The sequence below is a fragment of the Hoplias malabaricus genome, chromosome 2 (assembly GCF_029633855.1).
Source record: "Hoplias malabaricus isolate fHopMal1 chromosome 2, fHopMal1.hap1, whole genome shotgun sequence".
NCBI classification, from domain to species: domain Eukaryota; kingdom Metazoa; phylum Chordata; class Actinopteri; order Characiformes; family Erythrinidae; genus Hoplias; species Hoplias malabaricus.
The window spans coordinates 20,158,475-20,180,807 of record NC_089801.1 but is presented as its reverse complement, the minus strand read 5'-3'; the positions used below and the strand labels follow the sequence as shown (position 1 = coordinate 20,180,807).

The 22,333-nt window shown below is 42.3% G+C and overlaps 1 protein-coding gene across 1 annotated transcript in view; it reads left to right on the top strand.

Moving 5' to 3' along the window:
• The window catches only part of pappaa (pregnancy-associated plasma protein A, pappalysin 1a), a 115,922-nt gene extending 93,945 nt beyond the window's left edge, over positions 1 to 21,977 (top strand). The window contains exons 21-23 of the mRNA XM_066660978.1: positions 6,604 to 6,675; positions 8,949 to 9,047; positions 21,685 to 21,977. Coding sequence (XP_066517075.1) covers positions 6,604 to 6,675; positions 8,949 to 9,047; positions 21,685 to 21,789 — 276 coding nt within the window. The 3' untranslated portion in view covers positions 21,790 to 21,977. The remainder of the gene's footprint in view (positions 1 to 6,603; positions 6,676 to 8,948; positions 9,048 to 21,684) is intronic.
• Positions 21,978 to 22,333: the final 356 nt, after the last annotated feature.

Genomic DNA, 22,333 nt, shown 5'->3' with positions numbered 1-22,333 from the left:
TGGGTATCCTTCGGGTGACTGTGAGGAGTGTGGTGTGTTCTCCCTGTGTCTGTGTGGGTTTCCTCCGGGTGACTGTCTGTGAGGAGTGTGGTGTGTTCTCCCTGTGTCTGCGTGGGTTTCCTTCGGGTGGCTGTCTGTGAGGAGTGTGGTGTGTTCTCCCTGTGTCTGCATGGGTTTCCTTCGTGTGACTGTCTGTGAGGAGTGTGGTGTGTTCTCCCTGTGTCTGCATGGGTTTCCTTCGGGTGACTGTCTGTGAGGAGTGTGGTGTGTTCTCCCTGTGTCTGTGTGGGTTTCCTTCGGGTGACTGTCTGTGAGGAGTGTGGTGTGTTCTCCCTGTGTCTGCGTGGGTTTCCTTCGGGTGGCTGTCTGTGAGGAGTGTGGTGTGTTCTCCCTGTGTCTGCATGGGTTTCCTTCGGGTGACTGTCTGTGAGGAGTGTGGTGTGTTCTCCCTGTGTCTGCATGGGTTTCCTTCGGGTGACTGTCTGTGAGGAGTGTGGTGTGTTCTCCCTGTGTCTGCATGGGTTTCCTTCGGGTGACTGTCTGTGAGGAGTGTGGTGTGTTCTCCCTGTGTCTGTGTGGGTTTCCTTCGGGTGACTGTCTGTGAGGAGTGTGGTGTGTTCTCCCTGTGTCTGTGTGGGTTTCCTTCGGGTGGCTGTCTGTGAGGAGTGTGGTGTGTTCTCCCTGTGTCTGCGTGGGTTTCCTCCAGGTGGCTGTCTGTGAGGAGTGTGGTGTGTTCTCCCTGTGTCTGCGTGGGTTTCCTCCGGGTGACTGTCTGTGAGGAGTGTGGTGTGTTCTCTCTGTGTCTGCGTGGGTTTCCTCCGGGTGACTGTCTGTGAGGAGTGTGGTGTGTTCTCCCTGTGTCTGCGTGGGTTTCCTCCGGGTGACTGTCTGTGAGGAGTGTGGTGTGTTCTCCCTGTGTCTGCGTGGGTTTCCTCCGGGTGACTGTCTGTGAGGAGTGTGGTGTGTTCTCCCTGTGTCTGCGTGGGTTTCCTCCGGGTGACTGTCTGTGAGGAGTGTGGTGTGTTCTCCCTGTGTCTGCGTGGGTTTCCTCCGGGTGACTGTCTGTGAGGAGTGTGGTGTGTTCTCCCTGTGTCTGCGTGGGTTTCCTCCGGGTGACTGTCTGTGAGGAGTGTGGTGTGTTCTCCCTGTGTCTGTGTGGGTGATTCTTTTTTGATTCCCAGTGATTCCGAGTAGGCTCTGGATCCACCGCGACCCTGAATTGGATAAGGGTTACAGACAATGAATGAATGACAAATCCTCCAGGGTTTCTGGTTTCCTCTCACAGTCCAAAAACATGGAGTTTAGGTGAATTGGCTCCTCTCATAACTGTCCTGGTGTGTGAGTGAATGAGTGTGTATGTAAAAGAATGTCTGTTTGTGTGAGTATATTTTTATGTACCCAGATATGGTTCGGCGCTCTGTCCTGGGTGAAATCCTAGTGCCCGATGCAGTCCTCCATGAGGACTGTCGTTCCTGGTTGAGAGTACGCTGCGCATTTGGCTGCCGCTTCTCGCCAGTGTGTGTGTGGATTGAATATTGCGTGTTGACTGTAAAGTGTCCTTGGATTTCTAGAAAAACACTATATAAGTGTAACGTTATATAAAACACATTTAGATGCATATTTGGGGCTCCTCATCCTGGCTGGGGTCTATAAGTCAAAGGATGAATCGACAGTCTTTCAAAAGTAATAAAGTGGTGAAAAATGAAAAAAGTTGTACTTTTTATGTAAAACGAGTGAATTATCTTAATTGAACCATTACCTGTTAGAGGTAAGGAACACCACTGCACTAAATATTGATAGAATAATTAGTAATGGAGTTAGTAATGACATATTCACACTGCTGGTTAGGATGTTTTTGGTTTCAGACATCTTTTGGATAATTAAACATGCACCGGGTCAAATTGACCCACGAACATCATTGCTGTTCCTGAAAAACGAACATTACAGGACGGTTAAGGAGTTTGTGTTTTCCTGTCTGTGAGGAGTTTGTGTGTTCTCCCTGTGTCTGTGTGGGTTTCCTCCGGGTGCTCCGGTTTCCTCCCACAGACAGAGTTGTCCAAAAAACACACGTTGGTAGGTGGATTGGCGACTCAAAACTGTCCGTAGGTGTGAGTGTGTAAGTGAATGTGTGAAGGACTGGCGCCTCCTCCAGGGTGTATTCCCGCCTTGCGCCCAATGATTCCAGGTAGGCTCTGGACCCACCACGACCCTGAACTGGATAAGCGGTTACAGATAATGAATGAATGAATGAATGTTTTCCTGTAGTCGCTCTGTAGAATCTATCCAGAAAAAAATTTGAAAAGGTTGTATTTTTAACTGCCAAGATTCCATAGAATCTGTCCCAAAATCAAGTGCAAAACTTTATATCATTTAATTCTATCTATTGGTGTAGACTAAACCAACAGCTCATGTTAAATCTCAAGAATGTAACTGTAAATACTTGCCTATAGCGGGTCTATTGAGATTGCCCTGAAATGGATTCACAGTTTGGGCCTTAGTTGTTTTGCTGATTGGGGCAATGTTGGCCCCCCTAACTAAATAATCATGACAAACCACCCTCAGGAATGATTTGTTTCAGGTTCCTCTGCTGACCTACTTCGAAGTCTTGCTCCTTTTTCTCGCTCATGAGCCTCACTGATATCAGCAGAACTCCGCTGCACTTTGCTGATATGCAGATATGAGCAAGCGCTTGGCAGAGGGTTTACGTAATGCAGCCATGGACAGAGGGGCAGGGGTGATTGCTCATGCCTGGTCTCTGCTGGAGGGGAGGGCTAATATTAACCTCTAATTAATAACCTCAACCTTTATTAAAAGAGATAAATTTGATAGCGGGGGATATGGGGAATGATGCAATGGTCAGATACAGCGAGGGCTTAAATGCAGGGCCGCATGATTAAATTTAGGGCCGTGGAGAGGGTGATGGGGATGATGTAATACGAGACAGAGGCTGGAGAGTGGGAGAGAGGGAATGGACAATTCCAGTTAGGATGCTATGATGCTAATGTAGCTCCACAGATTACAAATGAGAAAGGAGGCCATGAACAGAGCCATTGACAGAGTTGTTTAGTAAGCCAATGCAGACATGATTCTCTATAGTTTGTATATTTTATTATAAGGACGAAACAGGAAAGATAATGTTGTCCTACTTGTGGTACCTGTGAAAGTCTGGTACATATCCTTATGTCGTCAGTACAATGGAGGCAATGTATTACCAAAGACAAACAGGGCTTGCAAGGTAACTACCTGCTACTTTTTTTTTTTTACTTCAGCAGAAAGGGTTCAAACTCACAGGCATCCATTTTATTTTGCTAAATAAAGATAATTGCTAGCTTGGTTGTATTAACAGGTATTTGCGTATTGGTCAGTGGCTAGGCCAGTAGTTAGGATTGATTGACACCACAGTGATTCCCGCTAGAATGCATGCTGTTTACGCATCAGAACACGAGAGGGAGTGTGTTATTGTGAAATAACATTGCAGTGGGTAACAATTTGGGTTATAAATAAAGTATCAAATATATGAACTGAGCTGTGAAAATGGCTTTAAATATGTTTATTAAACTGGTAAATCCCTTCTTCCAAATTACATTTCCTTAAACATTTTGTGCTCAGTCTTAAACCCATAGTCATGCTTTATATGTAATGTTAGTGCACTATGTAGGGAATGGGGATTGATTGGAGACATTTCAAGTCATTTAATTTTGTTTTAGTTGGTCAGTCCATGGCGGCATGGTGGCACAGCAGGTAGTGTCACAGTCACACAGCTCCAGGGATCTGGAGGTTGTGGGTTCGATTAACGCTCCGGGTGACTGTCTGTGAGGAGTTGGTGTGTTCTCCCCGTGTTCGCGTGGGTTTCCTCCGGGTGCTCCGGTTTCCTCCCACAGGTGGATTGGCGACTCAAAAGTGTCCGTAGGTGTGAATGTGTGTGTGTCTGTGTTGCCCTGTGAAGGACTGGCGCCCCCTCCAGGGTGTATTCCCGCCTTGCGCCCAATGTTTCCAGGTAGGCTCTGGACCCACAGCCGCCCTGAATTGGATAATGGTCAGTTCATTGTTTCTTGTTTGATGCTCTTTCAGATTAAGGATTATATTAATTATAATTTTCAATTAAAATAAAATGATTAACGTCTTATTTTGTATTTGTGTTGAATTATATTTTCTTCAACGCCAGTAAGTGCCCTCAGTCTCCATTTATTTCAAGAAATAAGTTAAACTCAATTGTTTGTAACAGTCAGAACGAGTACAACCGGTACAGAGTTTTTATTGGTATCAGTATCAGTGTAAACTCTCGACGTGAACTGAATACAGTTTATTGGTGTGAAGTTTATTGAGTGGTGAAAAATGTAATAAAGACAGCTGCAGAGTAAAGAGAGTTGTTAGCAACGGCTCTGCGGAGTGATGCAGCGATTGTGAAAAGAACGCACTGTTATTGCAAAACATCAGCTTCTCAACCAATCAGAGTGAGAGACCGGAACTATTGTATAACGTGAGATTACATGAAAACAAAATACAACCATGAATTCTAATATTATGTAATGATAATTATCTGTGTTAAATGTTAGTTTTGAGGAAGATCCCCCATGTGAGTTTGTGATTGACCAGTGTGTATTAATCATCCATCGCAGCTGTCCTCAGACGCACCACTGTGTTCTCCACTCGTCCCAGCGCTGATCATTTATTCCCCACCTTTTTCCCATTGATTTGCTGACATGAGGAAATATAAAATACCTTAGTTTGCAGTGGTGGCTATGTGAGAGGGGAAAGTGAGGAGGCTCTGTGTGTGTGTGTCTGTGTGTGTGTGCGTGTCTGTGTGTGTGTGTGTGCGCACCCAGTATAGCTGTGTAACTGACATAAATCTGGCCAATAGCAGAGGACTGCCTGACCTCTGTGACTCTCTTCATGCTGATTCTGTCCTAACTATATGTGGCCAACACAAACATATATAGACCACACTATGAATTATGGTTGTCAAACTCTTGTTCTGGTCTCGTACAAGTCAAATTAATTAATTTTACAAAATAAGAAAAATAAATTAATAACAACAACAAATAAATTAGGCAAAATTGCACTGACATTTCAAACCTTGAAAACCATGTTATTTTATTTTCTAAAGCTTAGTGTCATGGGGGAACTTCTCTCCTTGCGCTACCACAAGTGAAGACCCCCATTGGTGAATTGACAGTTGTCTGTAGAAATTGCACATCCAGGTTGAAGGGTACAAGCAGGGTACGAGCCTTTTATTTGCTTAAGGGCAAGGCAGCACTGGAGTTTCCCCAGTTGGAGCTTTCCTAACCAGAGAATACTACAGTGCTCTAAACCTCTTGCTAGGAAAACTCCAACCAAGAGGACCAGGTTGGCTTTGCCCTTAAGGGGGATGATGCCTCACTTTTGTTTATCTGAAGTAAAACCTAGATGCTGCGACACTGCTGTGAAGATCTGATTAGTCTGTTCAGGTACTGATGTTGATTGGTCCATACTATGATCTTATCCCAGAGGTATTGGATAGTGCTTAATCCGTCACTTAATCTTTGCCAAGTTTTTGGGGCCTTATACCACTCTACTCCTCTAGAATCTTGGCATTGGGCATAGTGTCCTTTGAGATTTGAGCTTGCCATTTCTTTTTCCACTCAGTAGCTACGTTGGGCGTCTTTGTGTGTGACCCTAACCTACCCGACTTCTCGAAATTTACATACACCTTTATGCCACGATTCAGACGCCTTTATCGCAAGCTGCCAACATTAGTGCTTTGTTGTTTAGTCTGGAAATTATATCCTTAAGCCAGTGCAAATTCCCTACAATGGATACAGTGTTTTTGGACTTGTAGCGGCGCAATTTTTGCAAAAAGCTTTTGGAGTTGTGGAGCCGATGTCATGGGATCTGTTGCTACAACACCTGCCATACTGAGCGCATCTCTATAACAACCCTCGTAATGGCCTTCCATGACTTTAGGGAGCGGGAGAACATGCAGGAAACAGTTATAATTTATGTGCTCCAACCAACGTAATGATCCGTGTTATGAAGAAGGTACAGTTTCACAAGGTGTTGGACTTGGATTGTTTCCTATTCCTCAATTTGGCACAGGGAAGACGTCTCCCCTGTCTCTTTCTCTTTTCTGCTAGCACTCCTCATGTTGAAGGGTTGTTGTGATTGACTGTGAGATCGAGTGATGCTAGCTCGTGTTATTTATTTATTTATTTATTTATTTATTTATTTTGCTTTCTGCTGACGTTGTTGTTGTCTTGTGATGAACAGTATTTAAAGGGCCAGTGTCTGCATCATCTATACACTAATAGAGAGGACATAGTTTACGAAGTAAACAATCGGAGCATTCCCACCATTCTGGTGTCCAGTTTAAATCAAAAGACCACCACAAAATTTAAAAAAGAGTAAAAATAAATAAATAAATAAATATATATATATATATATATATATATGTTTGTTTACTGCACATTGTCGTGTTTTTCTAAGAATCAGTTCCATTATCTTTGAAATTATCTTCACTTTCCAATATTGTTTTTGCATGTGCCTAAACCTTTTGTATATATATATATATATATTATAAAATATTATTTTCAGATATTAAATATTTTATTTATATCCCACCCACAGCATATAGTGTGCACCATGGGTCTGAAGTGGTTCCCAAACCCGGAGGTCCTCCATTGCATCCCAGGCTGTGAGGTAAGTTCCTCAAGGACAATTCCACTCAAATTTCCCGTTTTCCCTTTTTCTCCTCTTTTTCCCTTCCCTCTGCTCTTGCCTTGACCAGGTGCAGTAGATCTCTATACTGAAGTCGGTACTCACCTGAGTAGCTCTGGCACTATTCTCGTGCAAATTGTTGTCTTTCACTTTTGTCACTTTTTTTTACATTGATTTTCTTATTAAAATATATGTGATATATTTTCCTTTCCTAAAAAAATACAGTGACCAAAGCCTTGAAAGCACTGAATATTCATTAGTGTGCAAAGTCAGAACATTCCAGTCAAAACTACAGCCATTTATGCTTTAAGCTGTTGAACTCTGTGTAAGGTTTAGAGAAGAAATAAACATGTGTAATGATTTTAAAAGTTCAGCATGGTTCGTTTGCTCCTCTCTGCCTCTTTAAACGTTCTCCCCAATGTCTCATCCGTTTGGCAGCACCACTGTATTGGTTTAAAGATCTGCTGTGCCTAATTTTGATGTCGCGCAAGTTGGCATGTGGAAGGGGCGAGTGTGGGGGGATGGGGTTGTGTATATTAGGTGACAGCTTCTCCAAACACAGAGGAGCTTTGGGAAGCCATGCTCATGTCTCAGCTTCATTTGGGCTGAGAGCCGAAGGCAAGCCAGCCATAAGACTTGAGATTGGGCAGGGATTGTGTGTTCCTAATGATGTCATCGAGTGTAAAAATGGATTAGCTCTGTGGTGGTGGAGTAGTTGAAAACCATGGTTGAGCCAAACGTCAAATTAACCCCCCTCTCTTTCTCCAAGTGTAGCCAATCATGTTTGGCAGCAGAGGTTTGATTCTTTAGATTTGGCTTGGATCTGGGTGTCGAATGTAGCTAACAAATGATATATTTTGATTTATTTTGCTAACCCCATGACTATACCGTAGGGTAGATGTTTTATTTCATTCATCATTTTGGTGTCGCTCAACACGGGCAAGTAGCAAAAATAGATTTGGAAACGAGAAAGCAAAGCACAAACTGAACCTAGTCAAAAGTGATGCTGTAAATATTAAAGTTTTGATTATTTATTGTAAAATGGATCCAAAGTGATTTTCAAAAAAGCAATAAAACTTCCCTCACTGCTGACAGTTCTATAAAATAATGGTTTATATCACTGGTTTGACAGAAGCATTTGTAGTCAAGATGCCCCATAAATTTTTTATATTTATATTAAATTATATATCGAGCTTAAAGGAGCACTAGGTAAGGGATTTGAGATTTTTTTCTTGTGCTTCCCCTATTGTTATCTATTTTTCAACACTGTACTGAAATTAATGACAAGGAGGAGGTAGTGGGGTTAGTTTCCGACCCACTTCCAATCGTCCACCTTGCTACATTTTAAGTTGCAATTTTAAGGTAACATATTATGTGACGTTCCTTTAAATGATAATGAGCCACTCGCCGTTCACCCTGGCCCCGAGTGCACAATAGTGTGGAGCAAGTAGCAGAAACTCTGGTTTTTAGCCGTTTTACTATGTTCTCTTTCTTTCTTCTCTACTCTTGTTTTCTATGTTTTTACTCATTGCCCACATTTCTCCATGCTTGTTGTGTCTGTTTTTTTTTTTTTTTATAACCTCATCTTTGCACTCTCACATAAACGCAGGTCCAGCGCTGTGATTGGGCAGATTCGGATGAGGGGGAAGGTCAATAATAAAGTCTTCATTTGGCAGCAGAATCAAAGCTAAATCAGAACGAATTGTTTTATCCCATGTTGTCAGACAATAATGAGTGGCCTTGTTTCAGTTTGTGGGTTGATAGATGCCCTTTATTATAAGTCTCTTTATTAATGTAGTACAAGGCATTTTGCTCTAATATGTGTGCCCTTTAAGAGCTGTAGTAGTGTAGAGCCAGGAACATGATGTGTATTATTACGCTGGTCTCTGTTACTACGTTTACATCATAACGAGACGTCAGCCATCTTATGCGTTGGCTCCTTGGCCAAATCACATTTCCTATTGGACATGGTATGGGCGTAAACCAGAGTAGCTTAGCGGGAATTAATGCTTTACAGGTTGTGTGTTCATGTAATGGTTAACATATTGGCTTCTGATGTGATTTGAGTAATATATTGGTAACATTCACATAGTCCAGGCGAATAGTGTGAGCCATTAACATTCCCTGCTAATAATCGGGAGTCTAGGCCACTTGGGATTTCTTTGAACTTGGCCCAGAGAGTTATCTACTGTGGAGTGTGACTAGCCTTTTACCATTAACAGAACTCAGAGTCTCGTCTTTCTTTTTTGTTGCAGCCGTTCCAGGGCGATAACTACTGTGATAGCATGAACAACAGAGCCTACTGCAACTATGATGGAGGAGACTGCTGCCATACCACTGTCAAGACTAAGAAGGTAGGGTGCACCTCTATGTGCTTCCCTCATTGATGTGGAGTTTTTTTGTTTTTTTTTTTATTGATGGGAAATGATGTGCCCAGTTGAATTCAGTAAATGCAGGTAATCACTTTTTAGCAACAAATGATTTAGTGGATATTATATATATATATATATATAAAAAAAAAAAAAAAAATAAGGGGAAAAAACCCAACCCCACCCATGTTTAGTTCTCGTAAGAGGCAAACCATTAGCGGTAGCCCAAGTGTCTAATAACGGGACATTATCCAGCCTTTTGCATTCCCTCACTGGAGCGGCAGACAATCCTGGTCAAATTCAAACAAATGCTGGAAGGAGGCCCTCCTTTGTGGCTGAAAAGGGCAGATAAATGAAGTCATAAACATGAGGCGAAGCCGCAGACCCTTACTTTTCCTCGGTTGCGTCATCTTGGCCATCCCACCTCGTGCCCTCTCCAGTAGACTGCTGTTTGTTGGGCAATTACTTGAGCCCTCCGGCGGGATGGCAGGCTTTTTCATAAGAGACTGATGCATGAGGAAGTCTTTTCATGGACCCTGCTGTGGCTGATGGCCTTTAAAACCTGCAGGAAGAACAGGCATTCTCCTGGATCGCTGGCACTGTTAACGGCCGCCTGCTTCCCAATGGAAGACTGGGACGTCACACTTTTTGGGAATGATTTATAGGACGTCGCATCTGTTGTCAACCGAACTAATACTAAATCACTTGAAATAAGCCACCCATCCGAGAAGCCCACATTCATAACCAGACCCTGGATAGGTCAGCTGAATCCATATTATCCACTCTGCTATCCAACCCCCAAGCTCTAAAGTTTGTGAGACATTTGGAGATGTCTTATCACCTCTTCCTTGTTACTCCCACCACTACCTTTCTTCCTCAATCGTCCCTTTCTACCTTGGTGTAGGTGGTCATCCTCATCCGTGGCCTCTCATTAAAAGCTCTTTAAAGACCATGGAGGGTTTACAATTGCTGCTGACACATGCTTCCCTCCCTCAGGCAATCCACCAGCCCTCCCCTTCCTCCTCTCGCTCACCTTCTTCCTTACCTCATGGGAGTTTAGAAACAGTTGGCAGCGGCTAAGCCTGCGAGGACACGGACAGCGATGATTCATTAAACCCAGGCCTATTAGAGGATGCTTTTTGGAGACTTTGCAGTGTCCAGCTCACGTCATCGAGCAGACACAGATCTCAGCGAGAGTTGAGCTCATGCCAGACAAGCTAGCCAGTGTTGACGGAAGGTTAAATTGCTCTATGTCTATTAGCCAGGCTTCTGGTGCCCCTCCTCTCCCCCTGCTTTCTCAGTACTGTGTCATGTAGTTTTTGTAGGAAGGCATAGAGCACAGGGACAGAGCCATCCTTTAATGAAATAGAAGAATTTCCTGTTTTTGTGTAAGAAACAGCTCTGGTTGGATAGCGTGTCTAGAGGTGGGGCTATTGTACTTGTAATTTCATGTAATGACTCTAAATATATATATATATGTACCATAATCTTGACACATTTGCAAACATTTTTGAACACTTTGAATTGGTTATATTCTGTTTCTTTTAATGCTACAATATATATATATATATGAAAAAAAAATACCCTCTAACTTCCTCAAAAGTCCAGTGCTAAAAGACAGGACTTCTCCAACATCAAAGGGCTAGTGTCCACACTCCCACCGTACTGCCTCAGACAGAGTTTATTGTGGAAAACAGGCTCTGGGATTTTCCTCATGTTAGAGCTAAGTAACGTGCAGCCGATATTGGGAGGGCTGAGCTGCCACCTTTTTTCCAGTGTCTGCATCTGATCTTGGGGAAAGCTGTCTCCCGGAGCTGCAATGATAAGCGGATCACCTGGCATCCAAGGCCTAAAGCCCTGGTTCTGCAGCCAGGCATCCAATCCTGGCAGGCCTTGAAGTGAAGCAAATATTTCTGTTAGGTTTTGCAAGTGAGAAAAAAAAAAAATAAAAATTGGGAGAAAAAAGAAAGAAAAGAAAAAAATCCTGTTGCTGGTAATAGCTGGGATTTGTGGGAAAGATACAGAAAATTGCTCAGAAAGAACCAATCATAAATTGATTGATGGACTGCCAAAGCAGAATGTCATCAAAGGTTACCAAGCAGATGAATGCGAGGGGATGAAGGAGGATGGACAGACAGATGGATGGATGGATGGATGGATGGATGGACAACATTTGAGGGAAACGAAGACAAGACTATAAAGTTCTTCACTCTGATTGGAGTAATTACTGTCTTTAGCGTTTGCCGAATCGATCAAACAGGGGCTGTTCTTTTGTTCCCATTATGTTCAGCTTTATCTCAGCTCTATGAATTTCCCTGCTTCATTCATACATTACTCACCAAAGGCCTGCGAACTGGTTTTCTCTTCTGGACAATGAAGGCCATGCATTAGTGCAAAGATAAGGGCCAGTCTGACTTGCTATGATCTAATGACTTTGAATTGCACTTAACCTCTCCCCACCATTCCTTAAGTGTTTTGCCGAGATAGGCCGGCCAGATACTATATGACTATTTGTTATTCTTTGTCGTTTGTGCTCACGGCCACCGAGGCTTTATTTGAAACAGCAGGGAACCCACCACCTGATCTCCATCCTGGGGAACAGATGCCTGCTTCGTGTGCACAGCAAAACAAAAAAAAATGCCAAATTGTTGATGACAAACATTGTCTCTCTGACCCTGTACCATCTGATTGCTGTTGGGAAGCTAAATATTTGATCTCAGATGGTTTCCATATGTGTTTGATCATAATCATTTACTTGTGTCGGGGCAGTGGAGACGACGTTATGGTATTGAGTAATAATAGAGTGGGAACTCGCTGCTCTTTCCGAGGCTAGAAAAGGCCAGTTGTTTTGGATTTCTTTCCTTCAGACATCACAGCAGAAGCAGAGCACACAGAGGGAAACCTAAGTCTTCAGTGCTGTAGACGACAGGCTGGTCTCAAGGGGATTTCATACATATTTGACTACGAGACTGTTCCCAGTTTTCTTAAAGTGTGTGTGAAATTTAATTCTCATTTGTAAAGAAAACATGTAGTAAATAAGTTTGTGGATGTTCACGTGATTTTCTGGCCACCCAATGTGAAAATTCTGCCTTAAAACTGCCCCTAACCCTAAGCTTGTTCTTAAAATCAACTATAAACTCTTTACAGTAGCTTCATTTTGTAGCACTTTGTACATAGCAGATAATTTTTAATTGAGTTAAACAGTGCCACCAGTGGACAGGTGCTTGCTAGCGCTATAATATAAATATACATTGGGATGAAGCGAAATATATTTTTACTCAAAATAATATTAATTTAATTTTTGGAGATCGTTTGTTACAAAAATAAAAGCTCATATGTAACGATGAAAAAAGAGGAAAATTAGTTTTAGTGTGTACTTCCAGCAAGACATCAGCATGTTTTTAATCTCTTGCTAACTCAACATCATTGGTGGAGAGCTTTAACTGCCAAGTCTGCCATCATCCATCAGATGCCTGTGTTGAATGGCATCATCCAAAGTGATAGCAAAGAAGGTCATTCTATCCATCCGTAGACAAAGGGATGTTATATACTTTGGACTCCCAAATGGTGCATCTCTATGGTCAGACAAGACAAAGGTCCAGTTCATCCCAAAACTTCTGTAGCATTTGTCCAGGTATTGGACAGTAGCTGTGTGGACAAAGCCTGAAGAGGTCAACTGCAACTCAAATGTTTACCAAAATTAGTGCTGTGCCGCAATCCATTTCCGAGAATTCCTGCTTGTTGTCGTGCATACGGAATCGTAGCTCCGGTCTCCGTTCTGTGCCAGGGATGACTCAGCCGGAGTACTGCTTGTGACAGGCCACACGGAAAAGAAAGTGCTTCCAACAACCTCTTGATAAAATCAGAACACCCTGCCCCCTCCTTTCTTCGACTCTCCAGGGCGAACCCATTCGCAGCTTTTTCGCTCTCCTCCAGTGTGATAACCCCGGAGTGAGGGAAGCATAAAAACACTTCCCCGCTGCCCGACTGTTTGTTTTCCTTCCTTATCTGTACTCCCTCTCCTCCCCCATCCCACCATCCACCTCCCTCTTCCATCTTCTGCTGGAGATTTGCGTATTAAGGAGTTCTGGGTGACTGGCCGTGTATTATTCCTCTCCGGGACTTTGAAGGTGCGAGGCCGGCTGCACGTAAGGTCACCACAGGATCCAGCACTAATGACTGCAAGCTGTTGGCCAACCGGCTCGGTGGATGGATGCATGGATGGATGGTTGGATGGAGGTGGCAGAGGCATGGGGCTGCCCCACGTCCCATCGTCTCAGCTCCCATTAGACGGAATTCCTTTCTGGAAGTGGGGCTCACTTTTGTGAAAACTTTTATTACACATCTGGGCAAAGCTAAAGAGAGTGAAGGACTAGATGTTTGTGTGTTATTGTTATAGTATGTTTCTCAACACTATGCAATGCAATCCACATCATACCTGCATTACAGGGGCAGTTTAGTTTAGTTGTTTTTCCACTTTGAGATATGTTCATTTATTACCATTCATTTTGAGGCCGTTTTAAAGTGGATTAGCATAATTACATAGTAGGTAATTACATAGTAATTATACACTGAAAATATGCATTAGACAAAAAAATATAAGGCACTGTTCAAACTGAATTCAGGACAATTACTTTTCATTCACATCCTACATTTAGAATCTGCATGTTGTCCACTTGTTTCAGTGAGTTCAATTAGTAAAATCCACTGGACAGGAGTGTAACTGAAGACTGAACCCATCTACTTTACCCTTCTCTGGTCCCCTTAAGTCTGCAGTGCACTTTACTTGGCTGTTTTCTTAATGTCATTTCTGCTGTAGCTGTATTTACAGTAAAAAGCCAAAAGGTACAGGGGGACTTCAAAACATCCAGACTTTAAAGTGTAAAGAAAATGTTAGCACACCAATTTGAAGGGAGGAAAAAGGCTAAACAAATACGGGAGTGCGGGTAAATATCAATAAGGCAATGTTTGCGTGGAATTTCACAGCTGCCTTTCTGACAAATCAACACTGACGCTGTGTACGCTAAGCATAGCATGGACTTGATTCGGGGTGTTTCAAAAAGTCTGAAAGCATAATACCTAGCGGGAAGTGGGATGAAAATACACGTCAATATTAAGAGTCAGAATGAAACTTCAAACCTTACTTCCACAAGAAAGCTGGAAAAAAATGTTTTCCATCAACTGTACTTTTAATAATATTTAAAGAAGATATATTCTAAAAGGCAATGACCTGTCTGGTGCATCAGCACATGAATGTGGGAATTTGGAGCCCGCCAACCCACACACTATGAAACAAGGCCACCCAGTCAGTTCTGATCTTACTCCACTTCTGAAATCAAGTGCAGCAACTTTAGAGTTGACCCGCCCCCTCGTATGAGTCTGTCCAATCACAGCGCTGGACCCGCCTGAATGTGAGAGCACAAAGTTGAAGCTAAATGGAAGAAAAGATTCCTTGAAACTTTTGATGATCTAATGTGCTATAGATGGTGAAATACCTAAAACGTAGATGCAAACCTCAGCAGATTGAAAACAACCCTCTCTAAACATAGACTGTGCCCTGCTTCACAAAATTATGGGACTGTCAATAGCTGCTAAAGTCATTTACACACGCCAGTGGCTCCGTCGATAGAACTGATCTTGTCAATTAGCAGACGAGAAGTGAAATAAGTGTCTGGACAACCTCTAGGTTTAAAGATGTGTGTGTGTTTTGTTTTGTTTTTTTTTCTTGTGGTTCTCAACACCAAAGACTCAAAGACTCTGCTGGGGCAGTAAACTGGAGTGGGGAAATATCACCAGGGGCTGGTGAAGTTGTGCATATTCGGCAGCAGTGAGCGTGCCACTCGTACCTTGTCTTTTTTTTTTTTTTTTTTTTAATAAAAGTTAATTATCAACGTATGTCAGAGTTTGCCACGCAATGTTTACAGCTATAAAACCCCCATTGCCAAATGAGCTGTTCAGCTGGCCAAATTCCTTCCTTTAATCCCCTTCACCACCCCTTGCTCCTGCAACGCTAAAGTGGAGCTGGCAGGATGGGGGGGTGGGGGTAGGGGGTGAGGTAAAGGGGGGGAGGACCAAAATTGCAGAGGTTGGAGAGTTTTCTGAGAGTTTCACAACAAGGTTTCCCCCACCGCTGAGGCAGCAAGTCCCCAATGACTCCACTCCCCACAGCTTTTAGGGCCTCACTCCCTCCTTCGTGCTAATGTTTGACTGAACACACTGTTATTCTGAAAGGGAGGGAACTGGGAATTCCATACAAATCAATCCTATTAAGCCCTACAAATCAGTTTCCCATTCATTAATTATATTAATCATTGCTCAGTGCATCAGCACATTAATGTGGGGACATGGAGCCCACCAACCCACACACTGTGAAACAAGACCACCCAGTCTTGACTTTATGGGTTGTTTAAATCAGAAAACATGGGATAAAACAAGCCGTTCTGATTTTGCTCCGTTTCTGACATAAGGTTAGAGACTTTTGGATTGCCACGCCCCCTCATCTGAGTCTGTTCAATCATAGCCCTGGACCCATTTTTATGTAAGAGTGCAAAGACAAGGTTAAACGCAGCAAAAACATACAAAGCACTGAGTAAAATAGGAGAAAACGAGAAAGGAAAAGAAAGAGCACAGAGCAAAAATGAATAAAAACAGAGCTCCTGCTATTCACTCCTGTGGTTTTGAGCAAAGAATGTCACAGACATTTCCTTAAGAACCAGAATTGTGTTCCACTGTGGAAATGGGTTAGAAAATGTCACCTTTAAGCTTAGTCCTGAATAGAGAATTCCAACTGGCTGAGAATTCCCATAGGAATAGTTCTTGACTTGAATTTAAGAATTTTGGCTACAGTTCTATTGGCTAAAATTGTGCAACAGTTTACCAACATATGCTTTGTAACTCCAAGGTAGCCTCAGGTTGTGGAGCTCCCTGTGTGTTCCCATCTCCAGCCCCTTTGACTCCATTTCCCTTAAACTTTAACTGCTCAGTGACACGTCGGTGTGTCAGCTACTGCTCCTTGGAGGTGTGTGTAGTGGGTCAAGGATATGCACAGTCTCTGAAAGAACTTTTGTGTGTGTGTGTGTTCGAGCATGGCCTCGGGCCCCATGTTGACGTTCCCAGGGCCCCCTCCAGCTGCCCTCCGATCAAGGCCAGATGTGGCAGCTGGCCCGCCACCCTAAGGTCAAGGTCAGAGGAAACCATGTCAAATTTGCCACCCACCATCGCAGGGTGATGGTGAGATAAAGAACCCAAGTTTCAGGGGGTATAGCAAGAACTCAGAGACAAGGGTGAAGTTCTGCTGAGGAGAAACCAATGGCAGATAAAAGCAGAGATTGGACAGTTTGCCCAGGCGTGATGGGACCTGACGGTTCACATTAGGATTCACTCGAGTTTGGACATTTCACAAATGTTTAGGGGTCAAGAAGAAATTGCATATTTGCTGTAGCATGGGTCATGGGTTTTCAGCTTCTGACCTACACTTACCCCAGCTTTACCTCTGCTTCAGCCCCTATTTTACCCCTGCTATCCCTGACCTCTTCTTTACATGAAAATACCTTTGATGAGTTTATAAATTACCTACTTTGGGTCACTGTCTGTGAAGTGTGTTGTGTTCTTTCAGTGTCTGCTTGGATGTCCTCCGGATGCTCCGGTTTCCTTCCACAGTCCAAATAAACTTGTTTGTAGGTGGATTGGCTATTCCAAATTGTCCACAGTTGTGAGTTTGTGTGACACCCGGTGATGGACTGGCACCCTGTCTAGGGTGTGCCTGCTTTGGGCCAAATTATCCTGGGTAGGCTCTGGATGTATTGCAGAACCCTGTTCAAGATGAAGTAGTTTCAGAAAACAAATGTGTGAGTGATTTTTCTTGTACATCGGACTAAGACCAAATTTTGTCCAGTTGAGTTTGGGTCCAAACTAATTCCTGTAGAACAACAATCAATTTCAGAACACTTTATTCACGCTGAAGTTGGACAGAAATAATCAGTCTCTCTGGGATCAGACATGATTGATCATAAGGAACCATCAGGTGCGATTATTTTCCAAATACAATCAGAAGCAGACTGAAACACTCCTCCAATGTGGAACTGGTTAGATTCTTTTTGGGACAACTAATTTGGAAACATTTGGCATATTTCCACTAATGTCAATTATTCTGAGAAACCAGAAAAGTTCATGCACAGCTGGAAGCAAAGAGGGCTTGGTTCTTCAGCACAAACCGCGATGGCGTCTGTGGGTTTGTCATGCTAAAGAAGCTCCAGAAAGAGCACAGAGCCTCAAATACAGTGTTATTGCACAGTGGAGCTAGACAAGGACATTGTGTATAAATAAACATAAGAAAATAAAACAGGAAAGCGCTCTCCCTCTTTGTGTTTTTTCCAGAGCTGTGTTGTCACTGCTGTTCACAAGCTCAACAGGATGGCAAAGACCTCTGCATTTCCAGACATGTATCATACCTGTCACACACTGTCAATAGTGGATGAACCATGACTATGTACTGACTCTATCTGGTTATCTCTGGCTCTAACTCTGGCACTGAATTCAGACACAGCAACCCTGGAACAGAGAACTCTTGCAACACCCCTTCTTGGTTTCCATCTAAACTGGTGGAAACACATGGGGTCCAGTTCTTCTGGTGGAAATCAAGCTTAGAAACAGACTGGTCATCTACACTCTGGTTCGGACAGACCTTCTTGAAGATCAGTATTAGATTTTGAAAGTTAATGGTACCAGTGGTCAGGTCAAGCCAGGTCGAACAGCCTTTTTGCTGTTGGGATCAACTGATCTGATTTTAGACCTGATCTTTTAGATATGAGATGAACAGAATGCAAGAAATGCCTTCAGAGTCCAAAGCAGATGATCAAATCCAGCATCAAGTGGCTGAATAATATTCGAGGTGGGATCTGAAAATAGAAAAGCAGCGGATCAAGAAACTGATCAGACAGGACTAGGAAGGAATGAATAGTTTCAGGTTATGTAAATAGAGAGAGAAAGAAGGCTCCACTTAGAGGAAATGCCACTCAGACGATTGGCAGCTGGCTTGGATATGGTTGGAGCCCTCTGCTCGTAAAGGTTTCACAAGTGAGGAGATTCTGGGAAGTCCACGTAAAGGCTATTCCTCACGGAAACATGTTTCTCCTCTGCTGTGTGGTGATAAACATCATTCCTCTTGGAGGCAACCTTCCCTTTCCAAAGCCCCCTGCATATCTCTCCAGCTTTCAAGAACTGATTCAGTGCTGGCTGGTGTGAGACTGTCCAGAAACCTATGAGCTTGGCTCAGACTCCGATTTCTCAATTACAGCTCTTAATAATCCCACAGAACTTCATTCAGCATCTTTTGACTCCTGCTTCAACTTCTTATCTTAGCTAGCACCATTGCCTTGCTTCAAGCACAGCTCATATATTCTGGGTTGCCAGTTATTTGGCTGGAAGTGGCCTCTGACCAGAGTAATCTTTAAAAATCTTCTAGTTTCTTGCATGGTGATACTATGGTGGTCTGTTTTTATAATAAAGAAATATAGGCAGTAACAGTGCATTTATGTGTTAGCTGTACTTGGTACACACTTATAAAATAAGGTTCTTCAAGGGTTCTTGTTCTTTAAAGACAGCTGTTCTTTTCAGAACCATGAGTTTACATGCTAAGTGTTTTTTTAGTGAATAACTCTTTCCGATGGGTTGTATATAATTCTAGAACCCAATGAATTTCTTACATACTTCTTCCATCTACAAGCTGGGTAGATGGGAATCATTTCACCATGCTTAGAACTAATTAGCATGCAAATGGTATATGTTTAACACATGGTTCTAAAAAGTATTGTTGTCTTTAAAAAAGAACCTTCCTTATTTGTAAGATTGTAGGTGTACTTCAAAGGCAAATTTGTAGATATTTCCACTGCATTCATGTGCATCATTCTTCAGTGATGCTGCATAGAAGTTATTAGGACTTGTTTTGCCCATGGCTTTTGGTTGTCTGAGCGTAAATACTCATGCTCCTCATGATTAAGACAGGCTGTTTCCAGGCACTTAGGCTCCAGCCACAAGTGTGTTATGAATGTGCCGGTTGTGAGGGGCACATGTGGTCCTAGTTTTGAGCGACTGGCGATGCTGTTGATGTCAAAAAGCAGCTGAGGCCTTGCCCCCAGGGAGCAGACGTCTCAGCAGCTGGGGTTCAGTGACGCACTGCCAGCGTTGCACTGTGATGTCAAGTGCCACCGGGCGTGGGCAAAGCCACGTTCAAATTCTATTTTCAAATCCCAACCGAGGGGCTCGTCAACTTTTCAAACACTTAACACTTCCAGGCAGCTGTTGCTGGCTGCGTCTGGCCAGCAGCCGCTCCACAATCCCAGCCCAAATGGTCCGGGGCTTCCTCGGGACTTAGCAGTCACAGTGGTGTTGCCAGGATGAGGCACTCAGGCCACCATACACACTCCAACAATGTCGTAATCAGCCATTCGGAGCAGCACATGTGAACAGTGTTATCACAGAATGTAAAAAGAAGAGATTCACTGAAGACCACTTGGATGTGTACTTGACCTGTTTAAAGGGACAGTGTTAAAGATTTTCCTTGTGCTGTTCTTATTCTGCAAGGCTTTACAACAGCCCTATGGTACAATTGTAAATATGGTCTGTTGAATAAAAGAGTATCCATTGTGGTTACACAATGCTGATGTGGATATATTGTGGATGTATGACCTCCTGTTATAGCATCAAGTGTAGGGACGCAGGAAGCTGTTTAGGTTGGGTGTGCTACAATTTTCAGGAGCATATATGTCACATATATAGTGACGTCCTAGTTTTTAATCCTTGTCTTTTATAAGAATAACAGCTACAGACAGAAAACAGAGTACTGTGCAGGTACATTATTATCGAAAGGTATAAGCAGTGTAAATGAATCATTAAAGGTACATCAGTGATTTTAAAGTAAAGCTGTGGTCCCTAAAGGTACCTTACATTCTCTTCTCCAGAAGCGGATTTGAATAGGGTACAATTGTATTCCCTGACTAAAACTGCTGAACATATGCCCTTGAGGGTACCAAGAAAAAAAAGTACAAGAAAATCTACTTTTGGACCAATACGTGTATTATACGTCACTGTAAAATAAGTCATGACAACAACTTTTTGTCGTTTACTTTCACTTATCAAATTAAATTTTGTGATTTCAACTGGATTTTATGAGTTTTCAGCCTTTCAACTTAAGCTTTTAAATTACTCCAATGAAGAGGAAATTTGAAGAAGTGAAATGAACTTGAAACTGTGCGTTATGGCTATGGGCGGGGCTTTGGTTCGCTCCGAAAGAGCTCCCAGCATACACCGTAGGTCCACCTTGTTCACTCTTTTGGGATTTTATTTTCATTGTTGTGTGCTGTGAAGGTTGGAATAATATAAAGGATGCTTTTAGGTTCTTTATTGGTCTTTGGACCTGTTAGGTCTTTCTTTGTAGTGAGAACTGTGTTTTGTCAGAGGCCTTACCCTCAGGGTGAAACAGCAGCTTTGCTGAAATTCCAGCTGATTCTCTTTTACAAGCCACACCCAAATGCTTGTGCAAATGCAAATAATGTCAATACTTCTTTTCACTTAAATATTTATGTTGGAATGAGTCATTTGTAGTTTAAACGTGTGTAGTTAAGTTAAAACAACAAGTGGCAAATCCACTTGCAGAAAATAAATCAAAGCCAAACTTGACTTGATGGTAATTCTGATTGGATTTAACTTAAATTTTTAAGGCAGCCTTTGAACTCACATTTTTTAGTTGAAGCTGGTGATTTTTTATTTTTATTTTTTTAACAGTGTGCAGCAGTGCGGTGATCTGATAACAATTTGATTTCAATTTGCACACACGTGTAAACCTGTTCCTCTATATTGTTGGCTTACCCATCTTAAGGTGTGTGTTTGTGATTAAACCTCTGCCAATTATGTAATTAACTTTTAGAATCCAATTCCTTAGATATTCCATACATGCCCCTTTCAGCATAAAGCATCAGGTTTCCCTGCCTGTTCACACATGTTCTACCATAAAACACAATGTAGACACAGAAGCAAAACAAGATGTGGTTGAAATATATGACTTTAATCTCAAAATATTAATAGTATATTCTTTAAATCTTAACAAACTTTTAACAAGTGGCCAATCAATTGGTGCTTAATGAATTACACTAAATGAGGGTTCTTTAAAGGTTCTGTATAAAGGTAATGGTTCCATTTAAATCTAAGGGTGTTACACTGAACCATTAGCATGGTGAAATGTTTTTTTAGCTTTAGATTGATTGACAGTGTGCTGTATACAATTTTAGACAGCATTAATTTGAAATGTATTCTTCATAGCACCAAAGAAACGGATCTTTTATTGCTAAAATGTCCAGCTAGAAAAAAAAAAAAAAAAAAAAAAAAAAAAAAACTAGAAAAGTAGAAAAATAATTTTTGGTGCTATTTAGAACTTTCTTTTTTTCGGAATCCCCATAGAAGAATATACAATATATTCTCCATGAACATGAAGAACAGTTTCACCAGGTAAAGTCCTGATGGACCTAAATAGAACCATTAACTTTTAAAAAACTGAACCCTTAAAGAATCATAAAAATTGACAAGAAAAGTGTCTCACCTCAGAATGTTCCGTTCTCTCCCTCTCCAGGTGATCCTGTTCCCATCATCCTGCGACCCCAACACTGAGTGCTCCTGCCGGGACCCGAGCGCTCCAGAGAATCGGAAAGGGGAGAATGTGTACTCTCTGGGCTGAGAAAACCCACAAGGAACCCAGCCGCACATTGGGCTAGAGAGCAAGACATTGTTTCAGATATGCTGCTTCACAAGTGTACCTCTCCTCTCCCAGCCATCGCACTCGTCCAACATCCAGTGTCTATGTCCGGTGCCTGCCTGCAGTCCTTTTTCGGTTCTTCAGGGAGGTGTCTCATCCCCACCTCTTCAGGAAGGAATATATATATATATATATATATATATATATATATATATATATATATATATATATATATATAAAAATACACAGGACCAACCATGTCGGTACAAGCATTCATCCATTTACAGAAAGAATGATCTCTTACTTGCCAGAAAAAAAGAAAAAGAAGATGAAGAAGAAAAAAAAAGAAATTTTCATGTTAGCATGCAGTTCTGTGCCAGCTTCCAGTGTCCATTTTCCTGAAGAATATGTAATAACTTTCTCTTTTTTATTTGTTTTGTTTTGTTGTTTTAAGACCAAAGTAACGTTACAGCAAACTGCAAATCACAACCACATGCACATACACCAAAAAAAAAGAAAAAAAAAA